Source organism: Haliotis rufescens, unplaced genomic scaffold (genome assembly GCF_023055435.1).
Source record: "Haliotis rufescens isolate VD_foot unplaced genomic scaffold, xgHalRufe1.0.p SCAF_5, whole genome shotgun sequence".
NCBI classification, from domain to species: domain Eukaryota; kingdom Metazoa; phylum Mollusca; class Gastropoda; order Lepetellida; family Haliotidae; genus Haliotis; species Haliotis rufescens.
The window spans coordinates 43264787-43292476 of record NW_025964223.1 but is presented as its reverse complement, the minus strand read 5'-3'; the positions used below and the strand labels follow the sequence as shown (position 1 = coordinate 43292476).

Here is a 27690-nt window from a genome sequence, read left to right as displayed (position 1 = left end):
TCCCTCCGCTGATCTTTGTAATTCTTTTCATGGAGCGAGACGAGTCACTTCCCGTATCGATATCCATTGCGAAAACTTCACGTGACCAGTAATTGGAGCAGATGACGACTCTTCTTGCCGCATCCACTTCTAGCCCATAGGACAATGTGTTTGACTTGAGAAGGACGGGTTCCTGCTTCTTCGTACTATAGGAATATATGGCGTCTATTCTCCAATCTGACCAGTAGATCTTCTTTCCGACAGGGTCATATGAAACATCGCCCACATACTTTCCTAAAGAATGGCTGAAGGTGCTAAGTGAACCAGACGTCAAATCCACCGTAAACACATCACTGTAGTTTTGTTTGGCAACCAATAGACTATCTTTTTCTGATTGGTTAAGTGTAGGTCTTGGTCTCAGTGGTGGTAATGGTCTGAGTCTAGTTGAGATCAGAGTCTCTTCATTGTCACCACCAGGGTTTTGTTCTACATTTCCCAGAATGTTAAAGCTTGGTATAACAGTTGGAATCTTTCTTACATATTTCACTTTGGTTCCTCCTTGAGACGACACATCTGGGGTCTTCTGTAACACAATGTTTGTACTTTCTGAGCGAGGTTTGGTCGGGGTATTGTCTGTTTTGCCCCGAGTTGCTCTCTGATTCATTTCCATCTGTTTCTGGAGACCATTTAGTTTCCTCTCTATCTGACGGACCTTTCTTGATAGACTGAGGTAGCTTTTTCTGTGTAATTCAAAATTCTTCTTCAACCTGTCTGAATCTTCCTGAACCTTATCAGTCATCGTCGTCACATATTGTTTCATTTCTCTGTCGTTTCTGGTTGTGTCTTGACTTTTCGATTTCTTCCCCAAGTCTTTCAGTTCCATTTCTGTCAACCTCAATTTCTGATTCAGTGTTTCAATATCTCTCCCAACTTCTTCTATAATTTCATCTTTAAGGGCATCACCCACAATAACTCCCCTTCTAGGATAGTTATTCATCTCGTTTTTAACATCTCTCATTATTTCATCTCTAACATCATCATGAATACCACCTTCCCGGTGAACTTTCGCTACTTCAATTCTCACTTCTTTCATCATGTCCTCTTTAGTCACATCTGTTATCCCTTTCCGATTAGATTTCTCAAGTTCACGTTTTACCTCCTTCATGATATCCTGTTTCAGAATCCTCCTCTGGTAAGGAGTCAGTTTCGTCTGTACCTTAATCACCCCTGATTGCACTTTTTTAATAACTTCCTTTGATAACGATTCCTGCAAATCACCAACCATTCTTGATTGCATTTCATTTTTCATCTCCTGTCTCAGCTCTTTGGCCAATTCCTCCTTCAGGGAACTTCTTAGGAAACCAGCCAGACCTTTATTAATTTCATTCTGGATTTGCTCTTGGACTGTAACCAGCAGGTCTTCCTGAAGTGTGTTTCTCAAAGAACCATCAACCAATTTCCTGACTTCTCGCTGTATTTGTTGCTTAATGTCCCTGTTGAAGTCAGCCCTTGCTGGTTGACTGGGTTGCGACTGAAGAGCATTCTTGATTTGTTTTCGAACTTCTACCAGTATATCGTCACGAAGGTTGTTCCTCACTGGACCATCCATCCTTTGCTGAACCTCTCGCTGTATTTCCTGCCTTATGTTTCTACTAATATCAACTGTTACTGGTTGTCTGGGGCGAGACAGAAGACCCTTTTGCATTTGCTGTCTCACTTCACCCAGCAGGTCTTCGCGAAGGGTGTTCCTCAAAGATCCATCCACTCTTTTCTGAACCTCTCGTTGTATTTCTTGCTTTACTTCTCTATTGATGTCAACACTGATTGGTTGTCTAGGCCGAGACTGATAAGTGTTCTGGATTTGCGTTCTCACTTCACCCATCAGGTCTTCACGGAGGCCGTTTCTCAATGAACCATCCACTCTTTTCTGAACCTCTCGTTGTATTTCTTGCTTTACTTCTCTATTGATGTCAACACTGATTGGTTGTCTAGGCCGAGACTGATAAGTGTTCTGGATTTGCGTTCTCACTTCACCCATCAGGTCTTCACGGAGGTCGTTTCTCAATGAACCATCCACTCTTTTCTGAACCTCTCGTTGTATTTCCTGCTTTACTTCTCTATTGATGTCAACACTGATTGGTTGTCTAGGCCGAGACTGATAAGTGTTCTGGATTTGCGTTCTCAAAGCTCCCATCAGGTCTTCACGGAGGTCGTTTCTCAATGAACCATCCACTCTCTTCTGAACCTCTCGTTGTATTTCCTGCTTTACTTCTCTGTTGATGTCAACACTGATTGGTTGTCTAGGCCGAGACTGATAAGTGTTCTGGATTTGCGTTCTCACTTCACCCATCAGGTCTTCACGGAGGTCGTTTCTCAATGAACCATCCACTCTTTTCTGAACCTCTCGTTGTATTTCCTGCTTTACTTCTCTATTGATGTCAACACTGATTGGTTGTCTAGGCCGAGACTGATAAGTGTTCTGGATTTGCGTTCTCAAAGCTCCCATCAGGTCTTCACGGAGGTCGTTTCTCAATGAACCATCCACTCTTTTCTGAACCTCTCGTTGTATTTCTTGCTTTACTTCTCTGTTGATGTCAACACTGATTGGTTGTCTAGGCCGAGACTGATAAGTGTTCTGGATTTGCGTTCTCAAAGCTCCCATCAGGTCTTCACGGAGGTCGTTTCTCAATGAACCATCCACTCTTTTCTGAACCTCTCGTTGTATTTCCTGCTTTACCTCTCTGTTGATGTCAACCGACACTGGTTGTCTTGGTCTAGATAGAAAAGCATTCTGTATTTCCTGTCTTACATCTGTAAGTAGTTCCTGTTTTAAAGAGATCCTAGCCTGAGGGAGAAACTGAGCCTGCACCTCGGCCAGGATGTCACCCTTGAGACTCATCTGCTCTCTCTGAAGGTTCTCCATGGATGTAGAAAGCATATTTCTCAGTAGCTGGAACTGCTTGGAATGAGCACACACCGATGGGAGGATGCACGTCACCACCAACAGTACTTGCCACGCTGCCATTGTGCTGAAATGACAATAGCAATCATAGAAGTCCAATCATTTATTCATGATAAACAGTGTGCCCTCGTTTGTCCGTACAATTAAATTTCCGAAAAGGAAACGTTTTGTTTCAGTATAAATAGGTATGGTATGTATTCCCAACAATATTCTCCCGGTAAATTAGAAACTAAGCCACAAATCACATTTCCATAATAATGAAAAAACATTCTATTGTCCACTGTAAGATTCCGACATCACAAAAATGTGATTATGAATTACTGCCAATTAGTGTTGATAGTGTCCGCGAATAAGTAAGTGTATCCTGCCCCACCGGTGGAATTCGTCTCAAGCACATTCAACGGTACTTCAGGTATTCACTAGGGTGCCGTTGTACAAAGCGATCTTAGCACTAAGGTGATCGTAACTCCCAGCTAAGGTTGTCTTGTACAACGGCACCCTGGCATGTTAGCATGTAGGTCAGCATGTCCATCTGACGGTCTACCCTGAGTATGTGATGTGTGAATAGATGATGATGAGAGTCCATCTGACTACAATGTGTCTACAGGGGGCTGAGGTTTGTTTACCAGACCGGAACTGTGAAGTGAGTCAATGTTGTTTAACGCCGCCTTTAGCAATATTCAATATTCAACTCTATCACGAAATCCTGTAAATAATAGTGTATTGAACAGGCCGAAGATAACAACGACAAACACCCAAATGTAAAACACTGTACCCAAAAAGAAATAAAAAATGAGACCATCGGACGCAACATCTCACCCCCATATATACACGCCGTGATATAACTGGAATAATGTTAAAAGCAGCGTTAAACTCACTCACTAACTCACCCCTTTATACAGGAGACAGTGTGTTGGGTCGAGACTGCGTGGTGTCGGTACCAAGATATAACTACAGCGTCTGACTCACATTCCAGCGTCAAGTATATCACAGGACACCGTCACCTACATTATAGCATTGTGCGGCGTTTTACGATCCTGACAAAATCCCGCGGTGGAGTGTAATTATGCATGCTGGGGACAGAGGGATATTACCCGGGCAGTGTGAGAGGCATCTAACCAGGCTGTTGAATATAATGCATATTACATTTCCCGTCTCCTTGGTCTTTGTGTGGAACAGAATACGCTACAGCTGGTGTACTTGTAGTTTGACAAACTATACACTGAATACTACTGGAGAGTGAGTGAGTAGAGTTTTACGCCGTTACCCCAGTCCTTACGGCAACGAGGATAGGTTTTCGTACCCGGGTCATAGTTTTGACCACTAGACTGCCCAGACACTCTGTACAATGTGGATACAATGCTTTATTGTAGTGCAGACAGACCAGATAGTATCAAGTCAGTTTGGTGTTGGACAGCTTTCAGCTTACAGCCTCATCAAGGCTTGTGGCTCTGAAGCATGGTCTTCGCACATTCACAATCGAATCCGGGTCTTATGTGAGACGAGCCACTGCCCCTAGGTAATGTGTACATTACCCGTGTGCAAACAGTCGTTGCCATAAGATGCTAGTTGGGTATTTGAGATCTGTCCTCGAATATGAAAGATATATACATGTCTGTGCGTGTGTGTGTGTGCGTGCGTGCGTGCGTGCGTGCGTGCGTGCGTGTGTGTGTGTGTGTGTGTGTGTGTGTGTGTGAGAGAGAGAGAGAGAGAGAGCGCGTTTACGTTGCCCTTGATAAAAGCTTTTGTAAATTGTATTTTGACCTTTGTATAAATGTATCGCGTCCGCATCTCCTGTCATGAACAGTGCATTAACCAGGAAATGACATTTACAGATTTCCTCATGTTTTTCAGTCTCGGGAATACTTTGTAGCGAAAAATTGTCTTTTGAACCTGGTTAAAAACAATCTCCAATTTATTACAATTCACAAAAACAGAGCTCGGATTCCGACAAACAAAATAGTACTTTTGTTTTGAGCATTGATGACAAAAAACGTTAGGTGACAGATGCATAACGGTCATGTCTAAAAGTAACGTAATGGTATTTAATAAATATTTTATATTAACATCATGAGATAGGATAGCATTCAAAGCCAGCTGTAATAAATCATTTCCTGGCCACAATTTTCTATAACCATGACACGAAATGATCCAAACTCCATAATCAAAAGAAAAAACTGATTTCAGGACGGGACAATAAAATACCGTGGTGTATGACATTGTATCCAAATAATATACGTTGACGTCGAAATCCAATAACATACATGGGAAACGAATATGCCTTACCTGAAACGAACAGGTGTTTCTCAATGGTATGGCACAGTACAGGATCCTGCGTTTAGCCCTTACACGTATAGCTTAAAACTCATTTCACGTTAAACGCTATACTTCGTACCACTCGTGCGTTCAATGTGTATTAGCTATTCCAAATTGAATGCAGCAAAACACGAATATCTTCACATCCAATCTTCACCAGCGCACTGAGCAAGTAGATAAAATCTACACAACCACCCTACATCCTTTGAAAAGTGACTTGTGACCTGAATCCAATACATGGGAACGGTAGGATTCATCCACACAGCTGCCGTTAAGGAATGCGCAGGCCACAGACTTACCCATAAAACATTTCATCTATAACGCCCAGGAAACGTACAGGAAAAAACGCATTACCTTACTCTCACAGACGCACACCCAGTAAAATAGAGCCAGTATCCTCATGCCAAATGTATATTTATATCCTCGTGGGACATCATAATCATACACCCGGGGCCTCTTTGAGGCTTCTATCTATTCAAGTGGCAATAAGAAGGCTCGCCCTGGGCCTTGGGTATTATCTATGGAGGACCTGCCGTGGACAAGAGAGTTTAGGTTGGTTATTCAGTATGTGGCGGTGTTGTTGAGGCATGACCTGTTTGTGACCTGGAGAAATTGGCTTGGATATGATAGAGTACGTGGAGACCGGGTGATTTAAAGTGACAGCTTGTCAACAAACACAGCATAACGCTTACGGTTGTCGTGTTTGTGTATGTTGGAGTGTGTTTATACACGGTTTTGTGTTAACCTTGTGTTTATGTACGTTGTTCTTATTCGTCATAGTATGTAATGATCTTATTTCAAGTTACCGGTGAGAAATGACATGTGGATGCACGCTGGTTCGTTGACACGTTATCATCATCAACGTTATCATCATCATCATCATCATCATCATCATCATCATCATCATCATCATCATCACCACCACCATCATCATCACCATCATCATCATCATCATCATCATCATCAGGGGCGGTCGGGTAGCCTAGTGGTTAAAGCGTTCGCTCGTCACGCCGAAGACCCGGGTTCGAATCCCGACATGGATACAATGTGTGAAGCCCATTTCTGGTGTCCCCCGCCGTGATATTGCTGGAATATTGCTAAAAGCGGCGTAAAACCAATCTCACTCACCCACCCACCCACCCAGTGAGGTAGGGGACTCAGAGCTAGAGTTGCTTTATTCAGGGCCCTTGTATAGCGGAAGGGGAAAATAATATGGTTCAGGGACTGTGAGGCAGACAAAGTGCCTCTCTCTTGCTGATATATCTGTGCGGGTGGTCGAGAATCGACGAGAGAATCATTTCAGTAATATAGATGCTCTGTCCATACAGGTTATTAATCATCTTCCTATGACTTTGGACCCTGTCATCGACACCTATACCCCATACGACGGGAGGCATTGTCCGTCTGACCGCAGTTCAGCATGCCTGACTGACCACGAATGGACACTACACTGTTGATCCAGGTGTCGAAACGTGACGGGCGCATGAGGTAGACAAGAAGTATTCACAGTCAATATTTTGTATGCTCACGTTAATAATGCTATACGTTCCTACATGTCGCATCAGGCAGCTTGTTGCCAGTGTTGGTCTAAATGGCTGAACAAGGTTGAGTTCTCGAAGGATGATCGCTTAGAGAGTACGTCTAACTGACCGAGTGTGTGAGTGAGTGAGTTTGGTTTAGCGTCGCTAGTTTAGTTATACCGCAACGATTCACCTTAATTTGGGGAAAAGGTCCAAAATAACGCAGGTCCGTGGCGTTTACCACCTTGGTCAAAATGACGAGCACGGACATGGTGCTGACAACCCGAGAATCATAATTAGGGCGAAACTCGGATTTCATCTGACGACCAGCGGATTCAGTTACGACATAAGGAAACTGTGCTGATAGGATTTGTTTGTTTGTTTGTTTGTTTGTTGTTTAACGCCGCACTCAGCAATATTCCAGCTATATGACGGCGGTGTGTAAATAATCGAGTCTGGACCAGACAGTCCAGTGATTGATATCATGAGCATCGATCCACGTAATTGGAATACGATGACATGCATCAACCAAGTCAGCGAGCCTGACCACCCGATCCCGTTAGTCGCCTCTTACGACAATCAGTCGCCTTTTACGGCAGGCAAGGGTTGCTGAAGACCTATTCTACCCCGGATATTCACGGGTCGTGATAATATGATATGGGTCCTCGATCTCATCGGTTGATGGCCACACTTCCTCTAGCTACGTTTACTCACCCTGTCCCCTCATGTTTAATTAATAGGGTGAATGTTGTTTGATGCCGCAATCAGAAATATTCCAAATATACTACGACGGCCTGTAAGGTACCTCTTCTGGACAAGACAGACTTGAAGTTGATAGTATGTGAAACGTCCCACATCCTCCAGGAATCGCATTTCGGTAAACCTACACTTACCCCTTGATCCATTCCCGTAGTTATTTACGCTTGATTCTCATTAGCAGATTTGATTTGTTTCGATACTCACTCAAACGGACCAATCAGAAAGCGAGTTACAAACACGCTTCATTGTTGCTTGGCGATATCAACAACATGCCGGCCAGTCCCTTTGATTACGATGGAGTTTGCCTGAAGCTCGACATTGAAAAACTGACTGACACTAAAACGAAAGCCCTCTCAAATCTTGTTGATAGAAAGGATATCTTTATGTCCATTAAACATGGCGGTGGCTTTGGTTGCTAGGCAATACGAGTTACCTCCCTTCACCATTTCCCTTTTCCTTATCTCGACGTTTGATTGGTCGGTAAAATGTTAATGAAAATTTGAGAACCACGGTAAAGGCCCCAAGGGTTAGTGCAGGTTTATCCTGGAGGTATAGAGGATGAACGTCCCACGACGTCGGGGTACAATATATGATATGCAATCAACCAAGTCACAGAAAACTGATTAAATGAACATTCTGGAATGGCTTATAGATAGCCTAGATTATGTGGATATCATCATAGTACCAGTTGCCACTGTCCGACTGAGTTATCACTAATCTTGTGACGCAATATATTAATACGCACATTCCCACATTGGAATACTTGCAATGTTGGAGATTTTACAGCCGCTTTTTTGTTTCTCCTGCTAATAGCCACCACAGCTTTGTTTATTGTTTAACGCAACAGTCTGTAAATAATCGTGTCTGGGTCAGACAGAACATGACTTCATATTAGGAGCGACGACGTAGATTGAGGACAGGCGGGCAAATCAAGGCACTGAACCTGACCATCCGATCCATTTTTTCGCTTCATGCGACAAGCACATGTTTGTGGGGAGCCATTGACACGCGTGACATGACCATGACAACATTCACACGCTCATTCAGTATTTAATTATTTTTCAACATTGTTCGGATATTGTTTTCATCTTTGTCTCGAATCCTTTGTCTCAAAACCTTCTTTTGGAAACAATTTCAGCCACTCTACTTCGTACACCTAGCTAATCCATAGGCATACATGCCTGTTATAAAAAACGGAAAGATAGTTAACAGCTCAAAGGGCGCAAGATCCTGCTTTCTATCAAGATCACTTATAAACACTCACACACACACACACACACACCAAAAGATGGCCAACTAAGATAGGGACGTAATTCGTCTTACAGAGTTGTAGGCAGTAGGTACATGATTGGTACATGTTCAGGTAGACGAGCAGTGGGTACATGTTTAGGTAGACGAGTTCGTCACGATATGGCTGAAATATTGCCGATGTGACGTTAAACTTTAACTCACTCACTCACTCAGGTAGACGAGTAGTGGGTAGATGTTCAGGTAGACGAGTAGTGGGTACATGTTCAGGTAGACGAGTAGTGGGTTCATGTTTGGTACATGTTCAGGTAGACAAGTGGTGGGTTCATGTTCAGGTAAACGAGTAGTGGGAACATGTTTAGGTAGACGATTAGTGGGTACATGTTCGGGTAGACGAGTAGTTGGTACAGGTTCAAGTAGACGAGTAGCGGGTACATGTTCGGGTAGACGAATAGTGGGAACATGTTCAGGAAGACGAGTAGTGGGTACATGTTCGGGTAGACGAGGAGTGGGTTTCATGTACTGGTACATGTTCAGGTAGACGAGTAGTGGGTACATGTTCAGGTAGACGAGTGATGGGTTCATGTTCAGGTAGACGAGTAGTGGGTACATGTTCAGGTTGCCGAGTAGTGGGTACATGTTCAGGTAGACGAGTGGTGGGTTCATGTTCAGGTAGACGAATAGTGGGAACATGTTCAGGTAGACGAGTAGTGGGTTCATGTTCAGGTAGACGAATAGTGGGTACATGTTCAGGTAGACGAGTAGTGGGTACATGTTCAGGTTGCCGAGTAGTAGGTACATGTTTAGGTAGACGAGTAGTGGGTACATGTTCAGGTAGACGAGTAGTGGGTACATGTTCGGGTAGACGAGTAGTGGGTACATGTTCAGGTTGACGAGTAGTGGGAACATGTTTAGGTAGACGAGTAGTGGGTACATGTTCAGGTTGACGAGTAGTAGGTACATGTTTAGGTAGACGAGTAGTCGGTACATGTTCGGGTAGACGAGTAGTGGGTACATGTTCAGGTAGATGAGTAGTGGGTACATGTTCGGGTAGACGAGTAGTGGGTACATGTTCAGGTTGATGAGTAGTGGGTACATGTTTAGGTAGACGAGTAGTGGGTACATGTTCAGGTTGCCGAGTAGTAGGTACATGTTCAGGTAGACGGGTAGTGGGTACATGTTTAGGTAGACGAGTAGTGGGTACATGTTTAGGTAGACGAGTAGTCGGTACATGTTCAGGTTGACGAGTAGTAGGTACATGTTCAGGTAGACGAGTAGTGGGTACATGTTTAGGTAGACGAGTAGTGGGTACATGTTCAGGTAGACGAGTAGTAGGTACATGTTCAGGTAGACGAGTAGCGGGTACATGTTCAGGTAGACGAGTAGCGGGTACATGTTCAGGTTGACGAGTAGTAGGTACATGTTCAGGTAGACGAGTAGTGGGTACATGTTCAGGTAGACGAGTAGTCGGTACATGTTCAGGTAGACGAGTAGTGGGTACATGTTCAGGTAGACGAGTAGTAGGTACATGTTCAGGTAGACGAGTAGTGGGTACATGTTCAGGTAGACGAGTAGTCGGTACATGTTCAGGTAGACGAGTAGTGGGTACATGTTTAGGTAGACGAGTAGTCGGTACATGTTTAGGTAGACGAGTAGTGGGTACATGTTCAGGTAGACGAGTGATTGACATCATGAACATCGATCTGCGCAATTGGAATACGAGGACATGCATCAACTAAGTCATCGAGCCTCACCACCTGATCCCGTTACTCGCCTCTTACGACAAGCATAGTCGCCTCTCATGACAAGCATGGGTTGCTGAAGACCTATTCTACCCCGGACCTTCACACGTCTAGCTAATTATTATATTATCCATGCTGATCTTCGAGTTCACCTGAACTTTGTGTCTTTTCTAATATGTTAATAATCTGATGTACAGATCTAAACCAACTATTATCCACATTTATTTATTTGAGGTGAAGTAAGGTAAGTTTAGAGCCAGACATGTCTGAGCTAAACAACATCCCCACCGACACCGGAATCTTATCATATGGGTACTAGTATATTGATTAAAGAGCTAACTCAACAACTATCATGGTATCGATGTTACAACTACAGAAAGAAACAAACCATTTAGTCCATGAGCCAGACCTCAAAATTTCAGGTTTGAGTATCAAAAAGCTGAACAGATCCGATGTGGATTTTCAGTTAGCATGATGTCTTAAGTGTCCAAAAAGCCCACCCGGACATTCAGGATCAGTAGCTTAATACACTTTTGGCGGCCATCTTTAAAATGGACCAACTGAACCAACTGAAGGGCATGGCTGGCATCTGAGTGACGGAGACATTGCAATATCGTTGTTAACTGGAGCACCGGCTCCTGAGATGGTTCTCTCCCTGATGGCTTGCAAGTGTCCACGTGTTTGTGCTGAAGACAGTTGCACCTGTATCCAAAATGGATTACCCTGCACCCAAGCATGCAAACTGCAGAACTGTGCCAACATGACAGCGGAAGATGACACCGACCCAGTCCAAGAGAGTGACGATAGTGACATCGATAGTGATGAAGACTAATGCGGACTTATGTTTTGAACCACAAGTCACCTGGAATAGCATTTTTCTTTCAGTCGATTGATTATTAGAAACAGACTATAATTCCAATTCACAAAACCCTACCCAAGTAGCAGCAGAGCCCATTTTCGATAGAGAGGCTAATTTGTGCATAACGGCTTTTTTGGGTATGGTTTAGCTGATTTCCTCTGATTCGTGGTGATAACCCACTCCAGAAAGCGCCAAATGCAATAAATTATTACCAAAATTTTATTGCCTGCACTTATACTTAAGGGTCAAATAACTGCCCCAAACATTTTATCCACACCTGGAGAGCTGCCCAAGGTGATCTAGGACATACATTTGCTAGTGTGTATAGCAGGCTTGACATTTGAAAGAACTTTGTGAAAAAAAGCATCAACGCATACTCATATGTTTGAAAAACTCCGAATTTTGGAACAGATTATAAAATCAAAAGTCAAGTTATTATATACTGTCTGGTGCAGAATTTTGTTACGAACAAAATAAGCCATATTGCATGTTCATAGGTCATCTTGGTGGCGAGTTATTTCAGTTTTTCCGGTGGTTAGTATATTTCTGAATGGGCGTGGCGGCCATTTTAAAGATGGCCGCCAAATTGGTATGAAGCTACCGATCCTGAATGTCCGGGTGGGCTTTTTGAACACTTAAGACATCATGCTAACTGAAAATCCACATTGGACCTGTTCAGCTTTTTGATACTCATATTCGGTCTGGCTCATGGACTAATTTGTCCACTCAGAACAGATTTAGGTCATTTTTATTCCCGTCACACTTCAAAATATATTTCCATCCCTGTCTCCATGGTGAGGAACGGAAAGCATCAGCCATTTCAATATAACTAGAGTTTAGAACAGTTTTTTTATCAAGTTTTTATTGATATATTCAATACAAAAAAACTTGAACTCTTTAGAAAGCTTGACATCATTTATCCATAGGTCATTTCACTTAAAACGTTGAGTCATGTGCTTTTAAAAAAACACGCAATACTTTGCATGAGAAGACAACTGTTAATTTTTTTTGTTTTTTTTTGTTTGTTGCTTAACACCACACTCATGTTCCAGGCATATGACGGCGGTCTGTAAATAACTGAGTCTGGACCAGACGATTTAGTGATTGACGTCTTTATCATCAATCCACACACTTACGATGACACCCTTTCAACCAAGTCACCGGCCCGACCACTCCATCTGTGTATTCACCTCGTATGACGAGCATTGGTAACCCGAAATCATCACGAGTTTATAAGAATGAAAGAACGTCATAACAGTGTAACTGATTTCAGTAATAACAATCTACCCCATATCAAGAACTTTAAATGAAGACAATATAACATATCACAACCAAATTACGGTCAAGTTTCACTACATACGCAACCGATATAACTGTATCGGTTTTAAACATGAAACGGCATTGCCTAATGCACTGGAAATATGTTATGATCATAAAACAACCTGACGGTCAGAGTTACAATTGAAACCCGCCCTATTCGGGTGTATCCGTTAAATTAAAGGTCGTTATGTATAAGGTGTCGTCAAACTTAGACACGCGATAGATACGGGGCAGTAGCCAGGTGTCTCAAAGGACGAGCCCAACATCACTAGGTGGTGACATCAGGTGTAGCACTTTGAGATAGGGTTACAGCAAAGCTACCTTGTATGGAAACAAGACGGAACCTCCTGCCAAGTCACTAGTCACTGTTCGTTATTGATAACAACATTGTTCTTTTCTTATCAACTATCAACACTTCAGAAAAGAAACTTTTATCAGTTTTACACGACGCTAACAAATCTTCTGGATACCTTGTCGGACGATAGGGAATTAGAAGAAATCGTTTCAGGCTTTTTCTTTTTCAAATGACAGTGCAAGGTGAGTAATGGATTTATATTTCTCTTTCATTCATTTTCATTTTAATAATAATTCACTAATGGTACTTAGTGAAGAAGATCATTTCCTTCTTGTAAACGTTCTTTTAAGGTTCAGTGTAAATATATTGTCTTTGAAACACGCAGATACGAAATGTATCACATTGGGCTATGGCATGTTTGTGAATGACGTCACAATGTTAACTACCGGGTAGACGGGAGTAGACACTTGAAAACTGGATTTGACCAAGACATTTCAAACGTTATCGAAACTTTACTAAGCTGAAAACAGTCGCTGAATCAATGCCAACGTAAGGTCCAAAACAGAACTATCACACCCTGATCAAATACATCAACATCGAATAATTATATAACCCTTTCCTGTTTGTTTCACTTTTAGCCTCCATCAAACATTGTATACTTTATTTTGTCTGGCAGTTAATAATGTAGAGTGCATGGAAGGTATGTGTGGACGAACACAGACATTCGTATAACCTCAATGCACACAGCATTGTATTCAATGAATATCAGCAACCTTCGGGGATAGCAACGTCTTTATTGTGACAGGATATAAACTGACGTCCAAAAGAAACTTTACCAACTGAAAATATAAATTTCAGACAAAGTATAAATCTTTTTTCGATGAAGTCTATCTAAAACACATAACCTAAATACAACAATAGTGTATGTAGAACATGTTAATCGTCTGTTACATGTTTGCGAGATAACACGCGAAAAAGTGAAAAACACGTGCACCACGGACAACTTCAAATACACGTGCGGGTAAGGGTATAAAACGATTGCAACGGCAAGTCATACATCCACAATGATAAAAAAACACACAAAAGAAATGCAACGACTCACAGTCGAACAACGTGAACGAGCCTTGGGTATGGTACAGATGGGAGCCACCCACGCCCATATTGCACGAACCAACGGTTGCTCCCGTGTTGCCGTTACCAACTTGATGCAACGTTACAGACAGACAGGGCGGACCGCTGACAGGCCAAGAACAGGCAGACCCAGGGTGACCACGCCCCATGATGACCGGTACTTGCGTACCTTGCACCTCCGAAATCGCTTCCTGACAGTGACGTCATCGGCGACAAATGCCTTAGGTCACAGGATTAGTCGCCAGACAGTGGCCAGGGGACTCAGTGCTCATGGAATCAGGGCTTTTAGACCATACAGAGGACAGCTATTGAAAGCGCAACATCGTCGTCTGCGATTGAGATGGGCCCGGACTGTACGACGTTGGCAACGACGTGACTGGCAGAGGGTTGTCTTCACTGACGAAAGTCGATTCTGTATGTTTAGGGCTGATGGAAGACAATGTGTTTACCGCCGAAGGGGTTAACGAACGGCGGCGTGTTGCGTGCAGGAGGTCGTACCATATGGTGGAGAGAGTGTCATGGTGTGGGGAGGGATCTGTGGGCTGGAGAGGACACCACTGGTCATCGTTGACGGAAACTTGACAGCTCAGCGGTACATGGATAACATTCTTCGTCCAGTTGTCCTACCATTTCTCCAACAGCAGCCACGTGGTGTCATTTATCAGCATGAAAACGCTAGAGCCCATACAGCCAGAATTGTCACTATCTTCCTCGCAGCCAACAATGTCAACGTCCTGCCGTGGCCTGCACGCACACCCGACATGTCCCCCATAGAACACCTCTGGGACTTGATGGATCGTCGTGTTCGACAACGACCACACACTCCAGCCAACCGGCAAGAACTGATCTTGGCCCTCCAAGAAGAATGGCGTCAAATCCCACGTGACCTCATCAGACGACTGACTTTTTCTGTGCGTCGAAGAGATTTTGCGTGTATTGAGGCATTTGGTGGTCACACACGCTCCTAATGACCTGTTATTGAACGTGAGCGATTTTTTATGTACTCTGCCTATTGTCCATGATTCTTTAAAGCTCGAGTTTTGTACCACACCCAACTTTGGGGGGCTCTGACGTCATTCTCGGTCGCGGTATGATTGTCATTTTCAGTGTTGGTTATGTTGATATATTGATCTTCTCAATACACTTTACTTCATGCATGTATGTTTTGTTGTTTTTGAGCAAGAGTGATTTCAAACTCTGGTAAAGTTTCTTTTGGACGTCAGTTTATATAATACCAGCTTCGTTCTGATTATGAACCTTGGGTTGTCAGCATATAGCGTCATCTAGGACTTGCATCTCTTTACGCCAATAACTGCTTTTTATACGAAATCTCCCAATTTAAGTCGTCTACCAATGAGATCACTGTATGATCATCCTTGAAAAGCATTTGGCTGATGAAACGATTTCAGTTCCTTTCTGAGGTACATTTAAAGCGAGTATCGCTAGAAGGGACCACGTGCTCATCGATACTTTTAGCTAACGAGACACTCCCATCCGTAAATGAATTCCTAACACCCCTTAAATAACCGTATTGTATTACTGATATGTTGATTGCTGAAGTCAACGTATCTTTGTCCGTGAGTGAACGCCTCGCAGCCAACGGTTTGATAGTCCTAGCAGTTCGTGACAAAGCCTCACCCAGATTAAAGGCTATTTGATATGACATTAAGAAACATCCTGTATGCATCAACATGACTTCACGACATACAGTAATGTGCTTAACGAACGGAAGTGCGCTAGCCCATCACAAAGAAGTGTCACAACAGTGTAACATTGTTACAGACAGACAGACATTTATTCAGTTTAAGGCCACTGTTGGTTTGTATATCTGAATGTCTGTCTGTATGTTGGTCGAGCGTTCGTTTTTGCCTTGCCTGTCTATCAATATATGCCGGATTGTATATGTGAATGTCTGTCTGTATGTTGGTCGATCCTTCGTTTCTTGCCTTGCCTGTCTATCTGTATATGTTGATTTGTATATCTGAATGTCTGTCTGTATGTTGGTCGATCCTTCGTTTCTTGCCTTGCCTGTCTATCTGTATATGTTGATTTGTATATCTGAATGTCTGTCTGTATGTTGGTCGATCGTTCGTTTCTTGCCCTGCCTGTCTATCTGTATATGCCGGATTGTATATCTGAATGTCTGTCTGTATGTTGGTCGATCGTTCGTTTCTTGCCTTGCCTGTCTATCAATATATGCCGGATTGTATATCTGAATGACTGTCTGTATGTTGGTCGATCGTTCGTTTTCTTGCCTTGCCTGTCTATCAATATATGCCGGATTGTATATCTGAATGTCTGTCTGTATGTTGGTCGATCCTTCGTTTCTTGCCCTGCCTATCTATCAATATATGCCGGATTGTATATCTGAATGTCTGTCTGTATGTTGGTCGATACTTCGTTTCTTGCCCTGCCTGTCTATCTGTATATGCCGGATTGTATATCTGAATGTCTGTCTGTATGTTGGTCGATACTTCGTTTCTTGCCCTGCCTGTCTATCAATATATGCCGGATTGTATATCTGAATGTCTGTCTGTATGTTGGTCGATCCTTCGTTTCTTGCCTTGCCTGTCTATCTGTATATGTGGGTTTGTATGTCTGAATGTCTGTCTGTATGTTGGTCGATCGTTCGTTTCTTGCCTTGCCCGTCTATCTGTATATGATTGTTTGTATATCTGAATGTCTGTCTGTATGTTGGTCGATCCTTCGTTTCTTGCCTTGCCCGTCTATCTGTATATGATTGTTTGTATATCTGAATGTCTGTCTGTATGTTGGTCGATCCTTCGTTTCTTGCCCTGCCTGTCTATCAATATATGCCGGATTGTATATCTGAATGTCTGTCTGTATGTTGGTCGATCCTTCGTTTCTTGCCCTGCCTGTCTATCAATATATGCCGGATTGTATATCTGAATGTCTGTCTGTAAGTTGGTCGATCCTTCGTTTCTTGCCTTGCCTGTCTATCTGTATATGTGGGTTTGTATGTCTGAATGTCTGTCTGTATGTTGGTCGATCGTTCGTTTCTTGCCTTGCCCGTCTATCTGTATATGATTGTTTGTATATCTGAATGTCTGTCTCTATGTTGGTCGATGTGAATGGTTACAAAGTATTATTGCTAAATATATTATACCTGTAGAAAATCTATGTACCTAATTACCTAGACGTAACGTTCCATCCACCCATCCATCCATTTCTGCACTCACTCACTCACTCACTCACTCACTCTACAAATGTTAGCTTTCACTATATTATTGTTATGGAAACCCAATACAATTTTCCTGTTTTGCATAAATTCACAGGCTGCAGTTGCCATACTAAATAAGACCGCCTCCGTGGTCTCGTGGTAGAGCGCCCGCCCGGATAGCAGAAGGTCCGGGGTTCGATCCCTGGCCGAGTCATACCAAAAGACATTAAAAGATGCGTTCGACGTTAAGGGGCTAAAACAAGGAATGGTCAGCTCGGAGTCAGTATACTGTTTCCGAGTGGGTTATTTTAAACTGCTGCATGGTAACTCAGTGAGCTAGCAACCTACAACCCCCCCCCCACACACACACACACACACACACATCCAGGACGATATATGAGTACTATAATCTTGGACGCGACGTTAAACCACACTTCACTTCACCTAACCATAAAAAAATATCGTGAGACGTAATTACGCACATGCTTGTCGTTGAATTGGGTTCATTTGTATTTCACAACTGTTCGCCTGACCCATATTTGATCTTTCGCATGCCGCCTTGATATATCTACGGCGTATCACAGCATCCCCATAGTTTGGTCTACTTTGGTCTAAATAAATTGATACACTTTTTATATGATGCTCGACCATAACTGAATTCTGACTATATGGACTTTCAGATTAATCGGACAAATGGATTTACTACGTACTTACTTGGTGGCTATAGCTGTGTGTGTCATTGGATCGGTTCTTTCTCAAAACACCTCAAGTAAGTATTTATAAATGTCTTTATTCTCCTCCATTCATACATTTGTATCATTATTCAGTGTAACAAAGCAGTACAACACTAATAATATGCAGCAGCAGCAGCAGCAGCAGAAACAGCGTCAGTATTATCATCCTCATCCTCATCATCTTCAGCAGCAGCAGCAGCAGCAGCGGAACCAGATTTCACAGGTACTGAAACCTCACCATCACCAGCTAAAATAACCACAAGTATGACTAGTACTACCATGGTCATCTGTGGGTGTGGCAAGCACCAAGGGGGTCTCCGAATTTGTTATCTTTTTCGAGGTTGACCATTCACAGTAACGATAGCGTCATTCTATTGGTCGGACGACAAAGTAGACACAATTTATGGATAACAATTTTATGGATAGATCCTTATACCCTTGTCAAGCAAGTACCTTTTGGTAGGGTTATCTTGGATTACCTTCAATCAAATAGAAACAGTTGCCAAGTGCAAGCACCGTTTGGTGCGACCAGACATGCCTAAACTCCTGTACATCCATATACAGTGAAACCACGAGAATCTGGAACCTTGATTCTCTATTGATTTGATTGATTTCGTGCGACCAGACATGCCTAAACCCCTGTACATCCATATACAGTGAAGCCCCGAGAATCTGGAACCCTCATAAAGTGACCATTACTATTGGAACCGTTCGTTAGTGAAGGGCTAGTGGGTTTCTTTACCCATAGGTATCCGTGTATGAAATGTCATATAACATTGTCTTTTGTCAGCCGCTTCTATCAAGTGCAAGATCTTTTCGTTGGCATACTATCACCCCACCAGTAATGTGCACAGCACCACTGTGCTTCAAGCATTAACACCTCCAACCATTGACTATTTCAGACAACTTCGAGCCCGAGTTACGTGAATTCTCGAAAGAGAGTTTAATGCTTGTCGACGAAATATTATTCCGCCGCAAGCGAGCGGATGACGATGTTGTTGGCAGTGGAGGCATGTAATGCACAAATTGCACCTGTCATTTATTCCCTTCACAATCACGCATGCCTTCTATAAAGACCTTAACGCCAACACCTCATCTGCCAGCTGAAGACCCTATAGGCTCCGCAAATTCACTTGTATCTATTGACCCCAATGCCTCACCATCAGATATAGACCCTAAAGCCTTCACCAATTCACTAACAGCTATCTACCCTTAAGTCTTCAACATCACCTATAGATAATACAATCTTCACCGATTCATCGACATCAATAGACATCAAAGCACCATCAATTCACGAAACATCTGCTCATCCTTGATTATATATATTATTATATATCACGAATCTGTCACACAACAAGGCTCACCATTTGAGAAACATTACACGATACATTCCATGCCTCAAATAGAAGGACTTGCGCAATTGTGACATCTGTTACTTGATGTCATTGAAGTACATCCACCAAATCCTGAGTCAATTACGCAAATTGTTTCACTGTGACAAGTCCGTTATGGGGCCTCCCCTCTCATGCTGTACTGACATCTTCATGGATGGCTTTGAGTGTTAAGCCCTTTTTCTTCAAGTACTTGATCACTGCACTTTCCCTAAGTGTGTACATTTTACAAAGGTCACATACCTATTTTTCTGACTTATCACAGGAACACCATTTGCTCAAATGACTCAAGTGTTTTGTGGATGTTCCTCTTTGATGCCATGTTATGATAACAGCAAAATATTTCAATATTTCACAATTCCTTCTTTGTAAGGCTTAGAATGTTTCAATCATCACTCGTACATGGCCATCGACCCCAAGTCCAATAATATCGAATGAGTGAACCAGAACACAATAATAATGCAAAAGTGTTTTATGTCCGAACGATAGCATCACTTCAAAAGTCGCTTTTCAAGAACCCTACACACGTAAGTTAAGATAAGTTCCAGGATAGTCAAGCCATGGCGTCGAAAGCCCCGGGTTTGATTCCCGACTTGGGTAAAATATATTAGCCGAATTTCCTGGTTTCTTTCGCATTGGAATATTGCATATTCACAAAGTAGTTCTGTCAATACGTCATCTCCTTACATAATGATCTATTCACTTACAAACACCGACAGCATTTTTCAGTTATATCACGTCAGTAAATAATCACGCCTAGTACAGACAAACCAGTGGTTGATAGCATGAGCGTCAGGATAGACACACAATCAGCCACGTCACAGACATATTATCCAGCAACCTAAGTGTGCCCATGGTCCCTGAATAACAACACCCTGTTCAGACAAGATGTGCTGTAGAACTGTCTACAAACAGAATCCAGAAAACAATGATAAAGGATTCGCGTATGCCAACGTATAGATCCTGCAGAGTGACACACGGTTGGCTGATGTTTATGTCCGTGGTTTAGGTGCATTAGTCATTGACATCCGAAAGAAGCAACACACCGCGCAACCAGCTTTGAATGCCTCGACCGTTAGACCGTCAGACGGGAATACCATGGACTGTACACGGATGAAAGGTACTGTGACAGTGGTAGACTTGGAGACAGTTGTAGGCTTGCAGAAGTTGTATGCTTGTAGACAGTTGTAGGCTTGCAGACAGTCCTAGGCTTGTAGACAGTCGTAGGCTTTCAGACAGTCGTGGGCATGCAGACAGTTGTAGGCTTGCAGAAGTTGTATGCTTGTAGACAGTCGTAGGCTTGCAGACAGTCGTAGGCTTGCAGACAGTTGTAGGCTTGTAGACTGTTGTTGACTTGTAGACAGTTGCAGGCTTGCAGACAGTTGTAGGCTTGCAGACAACTGGTTCAACTATTGGTACGTCCATAACACCAGTGTGAACATCAACAGCGGCTGTAACATCATATCAGAATACCATCCTAAGGAAGAGCTAAAAAATGCAGGTTATTGTAAGACCACGTACACACAATCAGCGGGAAGATCGGTCAACACATGGTAAACTGATCAGTTCCTTTCACACATAATGTCCACAAATAACAAATCCCTAAAATCCCGCAACAACTTCTTCCCTGCCAGTGGACACATCCCAGCTAATACAAACCCCAACCGTCTAGTACGTTCTACAGGCACCTGTGATTCCATGCACTGTACACTGTACACTTCCACACAGTGTACACTCCACGCTCCCAGCGACACTTCCACACAGTGTACACTCCACGCTCCCAGCGACATTTCCACACAGTGTACACTGCACTCTCCCAGCGACACTTCCACACAGTGTACACTCCACACTCCTAGCGACACTTCCACACAGTGTACACTCCACTCTCCCAGCAACACTTCCAGACGGAGTGTATACTCCGCTCTCCCAGCGACACTCCACACACACTGTACACTCTCCCAGCAACTTCCACACGGAGTGTACACTCCACTCTCCCGGCAACACTTCCACACAGTGTACACTCCACTCTCCCAGCAACACTTCCACACACAGTGTTCACTTCACTCTCCCAGCAACACTTCCACACACAGTGTTCACTCCACTCTCCCAGCAACACTTCCACAGACAATGTACGCTCCACTCTCCCAGCAACACTTGCACACAAAGAGTTCACTCCACTCTCCCAGCAACACTTCCACACACACTGTTCACTCCACTCTCCCAGCAACATTTCCACACAGTGTACGCTACAACTCTCCCAGCAACACTTCCACACACAGTGTACACTCCACTCTCCCAGCAACACTTACACACACAGTGTACACTCCTCTCTCCCAGCAACACTTCCACACACAGTGTTCACTCCACTCTCCCAGCAACATTTCCACACAGTGTACGCTACAACTCTCCCAGCAACACTTCCACAGACAATGTACACTCCACTCTCCCAGCAACACTTCAACACACAGTGTACACTCCACTCTCCCAGCAACACTTCCACACACAGTGTTCACTCCACTCTCCCAGCAACATTTCCACACAGTGTACGCTACAACTCTCCCAGCAACACTTCCACACACAGTGTACACTCCACTCTCCCAGCAACACTTCCACACACAGTGTACACTCTCCCTGCAACTTCCACCCGGAGTGTACACTCCGCTCTCCAGCTACACTTGCACACACAGTGTACACTCCCCTCTCCCAGCAATACAACCACGCATAGTGTACCCTCTATACTCCCAGAAACACTTCCACACACAGTGTACACTCCACTCTCCCAGCAATACTTCCACACACAGTGTAAACTCTCCCAGCAACACTTCCACAGAGCGTGTATACAACAGTGATCAATACTTAAAATCCAATCCCATGTAAACCGAGATTCAAGTATAAATAATTTCATACTTTGAAGTTTGCACTGTTTCTTTCATGCTGATTGGCTAAAGGGGTAGTCGTGTGATCTGATATTTGGGGTTCATACACCTGTAAACGGACAGAAAAAAGTTTTTGTGAAATTGATTGTGTGAACTTTTTCCAGAACTACTTTTCGAGGTTTCCCTGGATTCTCGATCGGTGTTTACGATCAACTCGTTTTTCTATTTTCTTTTTAATACCTGCATTTATCAGCAATAGTATTAATTTAGTATTTTGTCTGTCTTGTAACATTTCATCTGACTTAGAAATAGATAAATGCTTTGGTTCTGGTGATTGATGTCGTCTAGCTGCTACATTAAACAAAATGGATTGTCCTTGCGGTGATTTGGATATGGAATGGCTAACTTTCAATACTCATAACGCAAGTGAAGAAAATTAATTCTGTAAAATTTCTGATGTGAACGAAATTGATTTATTGAGCGATATTGACTTTGATGCCTTGTTTTCGGAAATGAGAGGAATCTCGCACCAATGAAAACAATGTAGTAGCCTGCTCAGATGTGTCCGCTGACACAGAGCAAACGCGACTGCTCCTGATCAATCCCAAACTAAAACCCGATTTACAATCGTATCGGGAAAAAAATCTAAGATTTTGAGAAACCATAAAACACAAAAAGGTAAGGAAAGAGACTTAAATTTTTAAAAAACAACAACCAAAACTTGCCTACCTGTTTTATCGATTGGTCATCGGAGAAGAGAAAATATCCGTAGACGGAATTAGAAGTCTACTATTCCGGTTTCTGAGTTGGCCGACCTTCTCCGTGCATTCTAGGCCGAGAAGCGGCGGCACATGAGGAGTGACAGGGCACAGTAATGAAGCTGGCATCAGGTCATACAGTAGGATCATCTCAGTTGACAAGAAACACCAGCTAAGCAAAGTATTACAGCACACACGACAAATCCCAAACTCCAAATATAACACACCCTGACGTTGAAAATTAACACAAAACATACAAGTTTCAGAGCACTCGGTTCAATCCCCACCAGTCCATTCCGCATCGTCCGAATTGGTTTGCGATTATCAAAACACAAGCAACACATTCCTAAATCGGTGATATTCCCAATTTGCTAGGGCCATGAGAGGGTTCACGCGTCGGGGTGTTTTTTATAACTCCTCCATAAACTTCATTTCAACGGCAGTAAGTATAAATTTCATCCTCATGCTCCCGTTCGACTCGAAATGCACCTCTTTACAAACTTATGTGACGTCATATATAAATCCGCGCTTGAAGGTTGACCTCGCCCCGGTGCGTCAAGGACATGTTTATATTTTTGTTCACCTTGCTGTAACCTATTTTTAAGATTTGATTTATCCCAAATATTGTTTGTTAATTTGTTGAGGATCAAACTATGTTGACATATTTCTAGATTAAGTTGTATATATTCAAAGAACTATGTTTCTTTGCGTAAATGAGTATGAGTTGGGAAAAGTATGTGACCGAGAGCCGGCAAAAAACCGACAATGTAACATTGTTGCAATGTTCCTTAAATCGTTCACGCTTCAATGAACCCATCCAAACTGACGTTCAATTCCTGAGTATCTGACACGATTAACAAATGTTGGGTATGTTGATTCATGAAGATAGGGACGACAAAGGTTTCCTAATTGTGGAGTAACTGTTTTAGGTGGTGATGTGAACACTGAGAGCACGGAGGAGACAACGTCTACTACAACGCTAGATCCTGGTAAATATACCGTTAAATGATACATAAATTACATAGAAATGGAACTATAAAGAGTAAGGTTCCCACATGCATGTAATTTAACATTGTATGATGCATCATAATCAACAGAGTCTTCCACATCCTCGCATGCAGATACGGGAACTACAGCTCCTTCAACGACAGATACGGAGTTCACAACGATTTCCTTTGCAAACACGGCCACTACAACAGTAGTCACACCAGTGGCCGTTACTCCTGGTAAGAACCCATTCAAAAGATAGCCAAGTTTTGTTCTGAATGGCTTCACAGAGTGTGTATACGACAGTGATTGACACTAAACATCCAATCCTATGTACACCGAGATTCAAGTGTAAATGATGTTCATTCAAATGCATCTGACACGATTCACAAATGGTTGGGTATGTTGATTCATGAAGATAGGGACGACAAAGGTTTCCTAATTGTGGAGTAACTGTTTTAGGTGGCGGTGTGAACACTGAGAGCACGGAGGAGACAACGTCTACTACAACGCTAGATCCTGGTAAATATACCGTTAAATGATACATAAATTGCATAGAAATGGAACTATAAAGGGAAAGGTTCCCACATACATGTAATTTTAAGATTGTATGATGCTTCATAATCAACAGTGTCTTCCACATCCTCGCCTGCAGATACGGGAACTACAGCTCCTTCAACGACAGATACGGAGTTCACAACGATTACCTCTGCAAACACGGCCACTACAACAGCAGTCACACCAGTGGCCGTTACTCCTGGTAAGAACCAGTTCAAAAGATAGCCAAGTTTTGTTCTGAATGGCTACAACAAGAGGAGCCAACTCCCTGCAGTACTTCCACACACAGTGTACAGTCTCCCTGCAGTACTTCCACACACAGTGTACACTCCACTCTCCCAGCAACACTTCCACACACAGTGTACACTCTTCCAGCAACAGTTCCACACACTCTGTACACTCCACTCTCCCTGCAGCACTTCCACACACAGTGTACAGTCTCCCTGCAGTACTTCCACACACAGTGTACGCTCCACTCTCCCTGCAGTACTTCCACACACAGTGTACGCTCCACTCTCCCTGCAGCACTTCCACACACAGTGTACACTCCACTCTCCCTGCAGCACTTCCACACACAATGTACACTCCACTCTCCCTGCAGTACTTCCACACACAGTGTACACTCCACTCTCCCAGCAGCACTTCCACACACAGTGTACACTCCACTCTCCCAGCAACACTTCCACACACAGTGTACACTCCACTCTCCCAGCAACTCTTCCACACACAGTGTACACTCCACTCTCCCTGCAGCACTTCCACACACAGTGTACGCTCCACTCTCCCAGCAACACTTCCACACACAGTGTACACTCCACTCTCCCTGCAGCACTTCCACACACAGTGTACACTCCACTCTCCCAGCAACTCTTCCACACACACAGTGTACACTCGCCCAGCAACACTTCCACACACAGTGTACACTCTCCCAGCAACACTTCCACAGACAGTGTGAACTCCACTCTCCACTCTCCAAGAACACTGAGAGCATGGAGGAGAAAACGTCTACTACAACGCTAGATCCTGGTAAATATACCTTTGAATGATATATTAATTGCATAGAAATGGAACTATAAAGGGAAAGATTCCCACATACATGTAATTTTAAGATTGTATGATGCTTCATAATCAACAGTGTCTTCCACATCCTCGCCTGCAGATACGGGAACTACAGCTCCTTCAACGACAGATACGGAGTTCACAACGATTACCTCTGCAAACACGGCCACTACAACAGCAGTCACACCAGTGGCCGTTACTCCTGGTAAGAACCAGTTCAAAAGATAGCCAAGTTTTGTTCTCAATGGCTACAACAAGGGGAGCCAACTCCCTGCAATACTTCCACACACAGTGTACAGTCTCCCTGCAGTACTTCCACACACAGTGTACACTCCACTCTCCCAGCAACACTTCCACACACTGTGTACACTCTTCCAGCAACAGTTCCACACACTCTGTACACTTCACTCTCCCTGCAGCACTTCCACACACAGTGTACAGTCTCCCTGCAGTACTTCCACACACAGTGTACACCCCTCTCTCCCTGCAGCACTTCCACACACTGTGTACACTCTTCCAGCAACACTTCCACACACTGTGTACACTCCACTCTCCCGACAACACTTCCACACACAGTGTACACTCTCCAAGCAAACACTTCCACACACAGTGTACATTCCTCTCACCCAGTAACACTTCCACACACAGTGTACACTCCACTCTCCCTGCAGTACTTCCACACACAGTGTACACTCCACTCTCCCTGCAGTACTTCCACACACAATGTAAATCTTCCAGTAACACTTCAACACAGTGTACACTCCAATCTCCTTGCAGTACTTCCACACACAGTGTACACTCCACTCTCCCTGCAGCACTTCCACACACAGTGTACACTCCGCTCTCCCTGCAGTACTTCCACACAGAGTGTACACTACACTCTCCCAGCAACACTTCCACACACAGTGTACACTCCACTCTCCCTGCAGTACTTCCACACACAGTGTACACTCTTCTAGCAACACTTCCACACACAGTGTACACTCCACTCTCCCTGCAGCACTTCCACACACAGTATACACTCCACTCTCCCTGCAGTACTTCCACACACAGTGTACACTCCACTCTCCCGACAACACTTCCACACACAGTGTACACTCCACTCTCCCTACAGTACTTCCACACACAGTGTACACTCCACTCTCCCTGCAGCACTTCCACACACAGTGTACACTCCACTCTCCCGACAACACTTCCACACACAGTGTACACTCCACTCTCCCTACAGTACTTCCACACAGAGCGTACACTCCACTCTCCCTACAGCACTTCCACAGACAGTGTACACTCCACTCTCCTTGCAGTACTTCCACACACAGTGTACACTCCACTCTTCCAGCAACACTTCCACACACAGTGTACACTCCTCTCTCCCTGCAGTACTTCCACACACAGCGTACACTCTTCTTGCAACACTTCCACACACAGTGTACACTCCACTCTCCCTGCAGTACTTCCACACACAGTGTACACTCCACTCTCCCAGCAACACTTCCACACACAGTGTACACTCCACTCTCCCTGCAGTACTTCCACACACAGTGTACACTCTTCTAGCAACACTTCCACACACAGTGTACACTCCACTCTCCCTGCAGCACTTCCACACACAGTATACACTCCACTCTCCCTGCAGTACTTCCACACACAGTGTACACTCCACTCTCCCGACAACACTTCCACACACAGTGTACACTCCACTCTCCCTACAGTACTTCCACACAGAGTGTACACTCCACTCTCCCTGCAGCACTTCCACACACAGTGTACACTCCACTCTCCCGACAACACTTCCACACACAGTGTACACTCCACTCTCCCTACAGTACTTCCACACAGAGTGTACACTCCACTCTCCCTACAGCACTTCCACAGACAGTGTACACTCCCTCTCCTTGCAGTACTTCCACACACAGTGTACACTCCACTCTCCCAGCAACACTTCCACACACAGTGTACACTCCACTCTCCCTGCAGTACTTCCACACACAGTGTACACTTTCCTTGCAACACTT

At 43.7% G+C, this 27690-nt stretch overlaps 1 protein-coding gene across 9 annotated transcripts in view; it reads left to right on the top strand.

The window, feature by feature from the left end:
* The first annotated feature begins 13021 nt into the window (after positions 1–13021).
* The window catches only part of LOC124140088 (serine-rich adhesin for platelets-like), a 44774-nt gene continuing 30105 nt past the window's right edge, over positions 13022–27690 (top strand). For 3 of the 9 annotated variants that reach the window (XM_048384647.1, XM_048384650.1, XM_048384642.1), the window contains exons 1-7: positions 13022–13242; positions 17993–18081; positions 24001–24060; positions 24169–24297; positions 24521–24580; positions 24690–24818; positions 25752–25880. In XM_048384647.1, the coding sequence (XP_048240604.1) occupies positions 18006–18081; positions 24001–24060; positions 24169–24297; positions 24521–24580; positions 24690–24818; positions 25752–25880 (583 nt within the window). In that variant the 5' untranslated portion in view covers positions 13022–13242; positions 17993–18005. Of the gene's footprint in view, positions 13243–15859; positions 15950–17992; positions 18082–20424; positions 20558–24000; positions 24061–24168; positions 24298–24520; positions 24581–24689; positions 24819–25751; positions 25881–27690 lie in introns of those variants that run through there. The other 6 variants (XM_048384646.1, XM_048384644.1, XM_048384645.1 and 3 more) reach the window with 6 other exon arrangements.